The sequence below is a fragment of the Empidonax traillii genome, unplaced genomic scaffold (genome assembly GCF_003031625.1).
Source record: "Empidonax traillii isolate 1590-97213 ecotype Southwest subspecies unplaced genomic scaffold, ASM303162v1 scaffold165:size1224784, whole genome shotgun sequence".
In the NCBI taxonomy this organism is placed as follows: Eukaryota; Metazoa; Chordata; class Aves; order Passeriformes; family Tyrannidae; genus Empidonax; species Empidonax traillii.
Window position 1 is genome coordinate 938,091 of NW_020955358.1, and position 10,331 is coordinate 948,421.

General features: G+C 42.2%; 1 protein-coding gene across 2 annotated transcripts in view; it reads left to right on the plus strand.

Moving 5' to 3' along the window:
- Positions 1 to 679: 679 nt before the first annotated feature.
- PTPN2 (protein tyrosine phosphatase, non-receptor type 2) overlaps positions 680 to 10,331 on the plus strand; it is a 30,366-nt gene continuing 20,714 nt past the window's right edge. The window contains exons 1-2 of one of the 2 annotated variants that reach the window (XM_027885345.1): positions 680 to 875; positions 3,344 to 3,434. In XM_027885345.1, coding sequence (XP_027741146.1) covers positions 807 to 875; positions 3,344 to 3,434 — 160 coding nt within the window. In that variant the 5' untranslated portion in view covers positions 680 to 806. The remainder of the gene's footprint in view (positions 876 to 3,343; positions 3,435 to 10,331) is intronic. The other variant, XM_027885344.1, reaches the window with a different exon arrangement.

Below are 10,331 nucleotides of genomic sequence, written 5' to 3' on the forward strand. Positions count from 1 at the left end.
CTTCAAATACTGTGTGTTCAGTTCTGGGGCCCTCAATTCAGGAAAGACACTGAGGTGCTGGAGCAGGGCACCTTCCTGTGAAGGAACCTTCCGGAGAAGGGCAACGAAGATGGTGAAGGGTCTGGAGCACAAGTCCTATGAGGAGTAGCTGAAGTAGCGGAGGGTGTTTAACCTGGAGAGGAGGCTTCAGGGGAGACCTTATCACTCTACAACTACCTGATCGGTGGGGATAGGTGGGGATCGGGCTCTTCTCCCAGGCGGCAACAAAAACAGCGTCAGGCTGCGCCAGGGGAGCTTTAGTTTGGACGTTAGGAAGACTGTCTTCACAGAAAGGGTGATTAGACACTCGAATGGGCTGCCCAGGGAGGTGATGGAGTCACATCCCTGAAAATGTTTAAGAAAAGACTGTGGATGTGGCATTCAGTGCCATGATCTAGTTGACAAGGCGATGTTCGGTCACAGGCTGGACTCGATGATCTGAGAGCTCTTTTCCAACCCGCCTGATTCCGCGATTTCGCGACAACAGCCGCTCGGCCGCCAGTAGGTTACCGAAGCCCCCGACCCGGCCCCGCCCCCCGTGACGTCACCACAGGTGCACACCGCCTCCTCCTCTCGGGGGCGTGGCCTCATAGTCCCTCGGTGGGCGGGACGAGGGCCGCGCATGCGCCCCGCGCCGGGACACCCGGTCGCGAGCGTGTGTGCGCGCCCGCCGCTCGCGTGAGGCGGGGGGCAGCGCGCGAGTGGTCGCGAGGTTGCCGGCCGGCCTGCCGCGGGCGGGCTCGCGCGCCCTGCCGGCCGCCGCCACCATGTCCGCCGCCATCGAGAAGGAGTTCCAGGAGATCGACGCTACGAACGACTGGCAGGCGCGTTATCTGGTGAGCCGGGCGGGACGGTCGGCTCCAGCGGGAGAGCGGGAGGGGAGGAGGGCGGGAGGCAGAGAGGGCCGCGGACCGGCAGCGCCCGTGCCCGGTCCGCGCCGCCGCCTCGGCAGCGGGGAGAGCGGAAGTCGCTGGGCCAGCCCGGCTCTCGCCCTCAGGTGCGCGCAGCGGAGCCGCGGGCAAGCGCCGCGCATGCGCGCCAGGGGCGGCCCAGGGAGAGGGGCGCGTGGGGGAGGCGGCGGCGCGCAGGCGCGGGGCGCGTGCGCGGGCTTGGCGGCCCCTCGGCGTCGGTGCCGCCGGGGCTGAACCGAGCGGGGCCCGCTCGGAGTGCGGTCGGGGAGCTCTGCTTCGTAACACCGGCTCGGCCGAGGCTCGGCGTCGCCCCTGGGTTCGCGCGGTTCCCCAGGCACCCGCGCTTCCTCCTCAGCGCCCGTTCCTGCTGCCTTTGGCAAAGCCCGGCGGCTGCTGCGGGGATCCTGAGCGGCTGCCTCTCGAAAGATGCAGTATTTGCACTTTTCTGTGTTGAAACAACGGGAGTACGAACTTTCAACAGCAGTCAGTTCCATAAAATAGACTTTTGTCAGCTGGTACCACTAGAGCCGTTATTTGTCCCAGCAGTATTTTACAGCTCTCTTTAATGACTTCACATAGTGCTTTTTCTCTGTTAAATTAGCGATTTATTTGATTTATATGTGATTCAAATACATTATTTCAATATTTCATTTATTTCAGTTTCGAATATATCTGTATTTCGAATAAGTAACATTTAGCCTAAGCCTACCAGAGTTCGGGAAACATTTGGACAACACTCTCAGGCACAGGGTGTGATTCTTGGGGTTATTGTGTGCAGGGTCAGGAGCTGGGCTTGATAGTCCTTGTGGGTCCCTTCCAACTCAGGATATTCTGTGTGATGGCTGGACATTATGTGGGAAAAACGATTTTAGAAATCATCATTAAACTCCCTTAAGTTTGTTCCTTTATAGCAAGCCTGCCCTCCACCCCATCACTGTAGTAGTGTTTCCAGATGATTTAATGTTTCTTTACCAAAGTGCAGATGTGTTTCTGTGCACCCATGATAAAGGTGCTTTTAAAAACAAAGTATGTTGCATCCTATTACTGAGTAATACAAAACTTACATTTCATGGAAACTTGGGTGTGAATGCCTGCCAGATCCATTCATTCCATGCGCAAGCTCCCAAAGCTTGTCAGCTGTGTAAACCAGAGGAGAAGTTCCAGTGTGCTTTATCAAAATAAAAAAAGCAAATAGATCAAGAGATTTTTATACAAATATGTGGAGCACTGGTGCTCAGCAGTTGTCTCTCCACTTTGGGGTTTATATTCTTTACAGGTTGGTTCTGCACTCAAAGTGAGGTCATGCACCAGATGCTAAAAAACGGAGCTTGCTTTTGTGTTTTGGATTTCCACTGAAGTCCTTTCTAGCTGTGTTCATTGTCCGGGAATAGACTGGGCCATTTAGGAAATTTGAAGACAAAGATAGTGGAAACATTGAGAAAACCAAAGAATGCTCAGTTGTAATGAGAAGTTTAAATGCCCTTTGGGACATAATGATCAAATGCAGCAACATAATCTGAAAACAAAAGGAGAATTCCGAGTAAAATACTGTTAATTCTGTATCGTACAACATCTCTGCTGAGATGGCATCAGTACAGAGATGTAAAGACAGTTGAATACATTGGGGACTGTTTTCAGTTGTCTACGTAAGGTAAATCTTTATATCTTAGTAAGGTTGAGGAAAAGATGCACTGAGGAAAAAAATTAATAAAGCTGAACATTCAGAACAAGTGAACAGTATGGTACTTAAAATAGTACGTGAATGAGCCTGTTTGAGTATCTGACATACTATTGAAAGGTTTGTATTAATGCATAGGGAGAAGCATGCTGTTATTTCACTTTGATATATGTGACTCTAGAATTCTTTCTTCATATTGGTTCATGTTCAACTACAGCTGTTTAAGATGAACCATCAAACCACCAAGAATAATCATATGGCTCTTAACAGCAGCCATAAAATCATTAATGAGTTCAGTTACCTTTGTGGGGCTTTAAGCTGCCAGTCAGTGTAAAGGAGCCTGCAGGAACACGGGTGAAAGTTCCATCTGAGTCTCTTATTGCTATGGCAGATAACATGCAAATCAGAGGGTAAACTGTAAGCATAATAAATACCTGGTTGGGTTTTTTCCCCCTTTGATCCTGGTGCATCAGTTGCTTAGCAAGTTGTGCTTATGTTAGTCTGGTTATGTCAGCCAAGTGTAGGAAGATCTAAATGACAGCAGGTTGGCCAAGAATGAGACACGTTTTGTGAGTGAAATGGCACTAGGTGCAATAAAAGTTGGTTTAAAAATGTTAATTTTTAATAACTGTGATTAATTAATAGGATGTGTAAAACACTAATCTTAATCGTCTTGCTGGCTATAAGTAAAACGCATTTTTTTTGTCTTTTAAAGGAAATCCGACATAATTCCAGTGACTACCCTCACAGGGTTGCAAAATATCCAGAAAACAGAAATCGAAACAGATACAGAGATGTTAGTCCATGTAAGTATCTTTTCTGTAATAATTGCCATAAAATTCCTAGACTTTTTGCTTATCCTGTTGGCTTAAAACACTGAAGCTAATATGTCACGGTCATTTTGGATTTTGCATTTTGTTTATTTCTGTAGGCATGTATCCTATGGTAACACATACACAAATGTTTATAACAGGAGGGAGAAAAGTCTACAGATTAAACTCATTGTGCTAAGTGGTGATAGAGGGTTGCAAACCATAGGTATTAGTGTATAAGTAAATGTTTGTGAGCTGCAAAGTAATATTTTAAAAGATATTTTTCTCATAGGGAAATTATTTGTTTAATGTTTTGTGTTTAAATGCCTCTCAATTTCTACTGTTACTTTAAAAAATGCTTGAGATTTAGTTATTTCTGTCTATATGGTAAATATGGTATGGGATGCTTTGTACTTTACTAACAGCTGTAAAATGGTCTTTGTGACATAATGGTCTTGCATCTCACGTGAAAACACTTGTTTGTTTTTTTTAGACCAGTTTCTCTGCTACGGAGATGCTGTGGGCTTCTTTTCAACAGCATTTGTGTGAGCACAAGATTGCTAGTATTTAGTTATACCTGGAGAACCCTATCATAAATCACTTCAAAAAAGGCTGGGGAAAAAAACTGTACAGCCTTAATTTTTCTACAGTAAATTGAAGCTGGAATGGACTAAATGTTTGTGTGTTCTTCACTACGAAGTTTCCCAGAGTACCAAAGGTTCCTGAAAGCCTTGTTAGCGGATCCAGAGTTTTTGAAGGGTTGCTGGTGCCTTGGGGCTTCTCGTTTGAGTACCTGTTTGTAAGATTTGGAGAAGTGCTGAGCTCCGTGTTTCCAGTTGAAAGTTGTGGTAACAGTGTGTGTGTGGCACTTCACAAAATTACGCGGAAAGGGTCTTGGATTGAGTCACGCTGGTCAGACGGAGCGCTGTGTGCTGCTCCTTAGGCTACTGCCAGGATGCTCACTGGCACAGTGAATTCTTTCTAAACGGCGTGATGCCGAATCTCGGTGCTGCAGGCTGGTGGAACTGAACTTAGGAGTGCATGACCTTACTGTGTCTGCATGGCATTGCACTGGAAAAGTGTACAGCTCTGAAGAAGGTACCTCAGATAAGGCAAGGCTCACTGACTTCAACTGTATGCTCAGCAAAGGGAGACAGGCTTCTTGCTGGACACGTTGATATGTTGATCTGTGCAGAGGTACTTCTGTGTCCCAGGTTTGCTGTCCTGTTGCAGCGCAGCATTGGCATCTTACTGGTGCTGAAGTAGATCATGTTTTATTCCCTTTCTGTTTCATACCTAAATTGGGATGGGGGTTCTTAGATGAGAAGGGAGGAAATTGGATTTGAACCCCCAGGAGACCCAGATTCTATTACTGGGTCTAATATCTTGTACTACTTCTGTGTCAGAAGCTGTATCCATGGGTTTACCATTTTTCCCATCCATGGATTTAATTTTTTAGGCACTACTGCGAAGAAAAGAGAAATTTCCCTTCAACGTATTCGTGCTTTTTTCTTTGTTTTTAAAAATAGTGTTTCTAAAATAAATAAAAATACATTTTATTATTTAAGTAGCATCTAATAATGCCTCCAGTAATACCTTACAGATGTGACTGGCATTCATTTCCTGCAGTTATTTGGAGCTCAACATTTTATGATTTTCAGAATTTTTTAATCATGGTGTGTCTTTTACTGTGATGAAGAGCATCAAACACCTCTATCTTAGTCATAGCAAAGCCTGCTTCTGAAATCAGTGTTTAGCCAGGAGGAAGGAATTTATATGATTCTGTTAATTCCTGAATCCTGTGCAAAAGCAGATAGTTAGATAAAATCTAGTATTGAGGTAGTAGTGGGGCTCAGGAAAGGGTTAGAGCCATTACACGCTAGTTGGCATGAAGTATAGCATGATGAATGAATTAAGATGTGAAATTTATGAGGAATGTCTCAGCTTTTAGCATTTTTCAAAGAAAGAAGATTTGAATTAGTCCACCGAGGCAGCCTACAGAATGGGGCATTAGGAACAAGGCTGTATGAGAACAGAGCAAAACACTATGTTTGGACTAATTTCTCTTGAATTTTACATCTGTGTTTTCAAATATGACTCATAATTACTTCTGTAACAGTGATGAGAGTTGGGAGGAGAAAGAGATCTGGCAGGGAATATATGATAAGTAAGATTTCAAGATAGCAGTACCTAAATTTCAAAGCAGCTGGGATCAAACTGTATGGTTTGGTCACTGTGGTGAACACATCTAATTGTGGTGCATGAATGCAAGGAACTGGTGTTGCAGGAATGCAGACAGTTCAGTCTCACACAGTCTTGACATTTTGGTCCTTCACTTTGCAAATCTTACCACTTTTTACCAGTGTTTAAATGAAAATCAGGTGATACTAGTATCCTCTAAAAGTCAGAGGCCTTAAGAACTAGCTGTTAAGACTTCCAAGATCCAGCTACTGAACCATATTGTAAGACGTTATTTGATGAAAACATTTTATTTTTACCTGGCACTGAGAGAATTGTTTGTTAACCATGGTAGCGGCTGAGCCAGCCTAAAATCCAAGGTGGTGTGTCTGCAGGAGGAAATGCAAGGATTTTTCTGCCTTATGGAAAATATGCCAATTACAAGTGCAGGAAAAAATGCTTTGGGTTGGTTTGCCCCGTTTAACCATGATGTCAGGACAAGTACACTGAAACTAATTTGTGTCTGTTACATACATCTCTAGGTAAAAGTTAATTTTTGTTAGCAGCGAAAGGCTAATGTCTGCCCATTACAGTTGAGTTTCACATCATTTCCAGTTTCATAAGTATTTTTGTTACTGGGCGTTTTTGTTGGCTCAAGAGCTTTAGTGTGTATAAGTTTGATTTGGTAAAAGCCTGAAGAGTTACTGCCTAGTTAAAAATCCCAGCAGTCCAGCAGTTGGGTATTAATCTAGAATAGGGAGAGGAATATCTTGGCTATGTTGTACTGTTGAAACAGGAAGTTAATCCGAAATAGGTTTGGTTTGACAGCCAGTCATTTCCGGACAGATGAAACCATTTCTCAGAAAACATTGTTAGGAGAGGAAAGTAACTTGTGAGGTTGTTATTCTTTATTAATACCTTCAATGAAACTGTCTCAGATTGACTGTAGACACCTTTTAGACATCTGCTTACTATGTTCCCAGATGTAGAGGCAAGAAGGAAATCCCCTCAGCAAAACTGGCAGGATTTTTTTCCCTTTAGCTTTTGGAGGGTAGATGGGGGTTTACGCAGTTTTATCTTCAGCCTTCCTTTGTAATATGGTGTGTGGCTCAATATCCTGGGTCATCTGAGCATTTTTGCCTGGTAGATCATTCTGCTGTTGGAGGATGTTGCAAGGTAGTGATTTCACTGGCTTTTTTCTTGAGGCTATGAGTGGACTTTCTCTCAGACTTTTCAACCATAGGCTTGCAGTTGACTAGGGAGAGAGGAACATGAAGAGTATTGTGCTTTATGGGCAGCAGAGCTGGAGCTGATTTGAATGGTTTTGCACATGGTGCTGATTAATTGTCATTGCAGAAATGTTCCCTTTCTGTACTGTTTCAAGTGTATGTGCTGGGAACAGGGAGACTTCTGTCCAAAATAAGCCTGCTGCATTTCTTGTTGTCCCTGTTAGAAGTGGACATTGATGATATTTATGATGTTATCTAATGATTCTCTAAAACATCTTGTTACCAGAAATATTGTAAAATAAACACAACATGCTGCTTTTGGAGATGCTTCTTTTATTTGGGTTAGGGAAGAGGGACACTTTATAGCACACGCTGTTCTAAACTTTAGTGTGTCTTAAGATTGCCTTTCACCATCTTTAGAAGCGTATAGATACCGTGCCGTAGTGATGCGTGTATTTCGGTACTAATACATTTTGGTCATGACTAGGCCATGATTGATATGATGGCATTCATTGTGTACGACTGGTGACAGGGTGGTAGGGAAAAGTCACTTGGCCTTTCCTTTGCCTCAGGCTACCTCTGAACCTTGAGACTGTAAGTCAAGTGACAGAGTATTGTAATTTGAATAATTTAGCAGCTCTGATAGACTAGATTTAGATTAGTGAAATGGAGGGGATTTGCTGGTAGGCGGGAAAGGGTCAGGCAGGGTCACTGGGATGGCTTACAGCTGCATGTTTTATTTATGACTTTCTTTAATCCACTAAGTAGCATTTTGTCCTCCTCTATTGTTAATAGCTGTATATTTGAGGGACCAGAAACGTCTTTTGGATAAAAGATAATTTTGAAGTTATGCAGTGGATTCACTTCTAGAAACACAGTTGTTTTCAAGTAAAAACCTTTCATTAACCAACTGCAAGACCTGCATGATGTCAAACACCAAATGTGTTTTATCTCGGTTTTAACTGGATCTGTCATTTTCAGTTTAACAGGGAGTTGGCTGATTGATGTGTAATGTGAAGTCTTGGCCTTACTTGAAGCATGGGGAGTATTGTCAGTGATATCAGTTGGACAGGGTTTCACTGGAAGTAGGTAATCAGAGTTTGCTTATCTCAGATAGGGCCGTTCTGGGAGTGGGTTTTCTCAGTGCAGGAGCCAGAATGAGAATAATTTTTAAGGTTTCCACTTCCTGTTCAGGCTGCATAGTTTGTTGAAATAGGGGAATTAGCACTTCAGAAAATTAGTACTGTATTTTAGCTGTTGTGGGTATGGCAACGTATAAGATAAATCTTATCTTAAAGATTTAAGATAGGTTTATCATTCATATAAATCTTAGGTACTTTGTAACTGGAAATGATTTCCATACGAGAAATGTATTACAGCAAACTCACTGTCAAAAGTTGGCTTGCTTCATTTAATTCAGAAGAGCAAGCCAGGGTTTGAATGAGGTTTCTAGGTCATTGTGTCCTTTAAGAACCTTTTCCCTTGAAAGAAGGGAAATCAATATATCCTAGTGTCCGTCTTTGTCCTGTGGACTGTATGCCAGAGTATTTGTAGGATCGCCTCTGTTTTACTTGGGGAGGAAGAGGGAGGCTGTCTGTGCATAGAATTAGTTGTTAAAGGGGCTTTAAAAGAAAAAAAAAATTTCAGAATGCTCTTTGTCATGTTTACAAAGCAGAATTTATAAGAAGAAAAAAATAAAACTGGAAGTGTGCATAAGGATTAAAGTAGGAAAGGTCCTTAGAGCTTGGGCAGTTATCTCCCCCGGGCAGCAGAACAGCAGCTGCCGCTGGGTGATTAAACTGTTAACAGAGCTTGCTGACGTCACCTTTCCGAGAACACTAGTACCGGTATGTGTGATTTACTATAACAAGATCTTAAGTTTTTCCTGTTGGCAAATGACATGTAATATTTACAGAGGTCTTGGTTCCTCTCCAGTAGAAACATTTCAGATAAAGTGATACATGAAAGGAAAGAGTAACGCTTTCCTATCCTAGCAAAAATAATACAGAGAGATATATTTCACTTTAAAATGCACGTGTGTCTTAATTTTACTGTGTATTTGATTTGATTTGTTTTTATTCACACAGAGGTATCATAGTTTTTTTTAAGACTCCTGAAAGTCAAGGTAGTGTTGCCTTACAACTGGAATGCTAATAAAAACGGACTAACCCAGTAAATTTCTTATGTTTTTATATTAAAAATATTTTTTTCAGCATATTTCTGTTCTCTGCACGTTTGTATGTGACTGCATATAAAAGCTAAGAGCTAAAGGAGGCAGGGTAACAACAACCCCAAATCTGAGTCCTTGAACAACAACAAAATAGTTGTACTTCACTGTTGACTTCTCTGCTTTAATCCAGCAAGATCATCCTTGGCAGTTGCCAATAGCAGATAGATGAAGGAGAGTATAAAAGCAGATCAAAACCTAGTAAATGTATTTTCCCAGGTTTCCAAACATGTGGAAAGTATTTATATTAAATCATATGAGCAGTTTGTAGAACAAGAGTCTAATTCAGTGACTGTTTTTTGATTGCCATCAACTCTTTTCCTGTGCGAGGTTAAATTCATGGATTTCTGAGATAAACCTTGTGCTGTACAGTCTGGCTATGAGTTCAGTTGTCATAGCTGTGCTGAATATGATACTTGGAAGTTGCTCATGTGAAAACTCATGATTTTGTGTGTTTCCCAAGATGTCTGTCAAAAGCAAGTTAGCCTTTTGGTGCAGGGATGGGAGAGGGAAAAGTGAGCTGGCATTTTAACAGCAGTCTGTGCCCCAGTTGAGTTCTGTGGGTTAGACCAGCTGACTGTAGGTTTAAAAACTGGCATTGCATCATAATTCACTCTCTGCTCTTGTCAATTTCCTTATGGTATCTCTTCTATCTCTTCCTGAAATGTGTTGAAGTCTCTTAAGTTCATTTTAGTTTGTGTTTTTTATTTACTCTTCTCACACAGTCTGCTGAGGCTGTTGAACTTCAGGAGGTTTGGAATCAGTTGGATCTCATTTTCTGGCATGTAGTTGTGTACAGATTTTAAACTAAAAGTGCTCTTTATTTAATACAGTGACCGATAAATGGCTGAAGCGTTACTTACTATGAACAAGTCTCATTATCTAAATGTCTCCTAGAGGCTGATAAATCAGATACTAAAAGGTTCTAGAAACAGCCACGATGACTTTTTATTATGCAGTGTTTGAGCTTGACAGTATGATCATCTTTCTCATGTTAATGTTAGAATTTTAAACCGAGTCCCTCACTCGCCTCTGCCCTAAATAGGGGCATCTTCTGTCTTGCCTATGTAATTTTGAGAGACTGAAATCATTAATTAGATTAGGCTTCATTTAGTTGAAAGATTTGTTAAATATGCACATTTTTTTCATGTGCCTCTTTGTTATTGTTATATTGTATAGTACTTGACAACTCACAGGGAAAATTAAATTGAGCAATACTTGGTTTGAATTATTGCAAGTACATTTTGGCGGGATTTT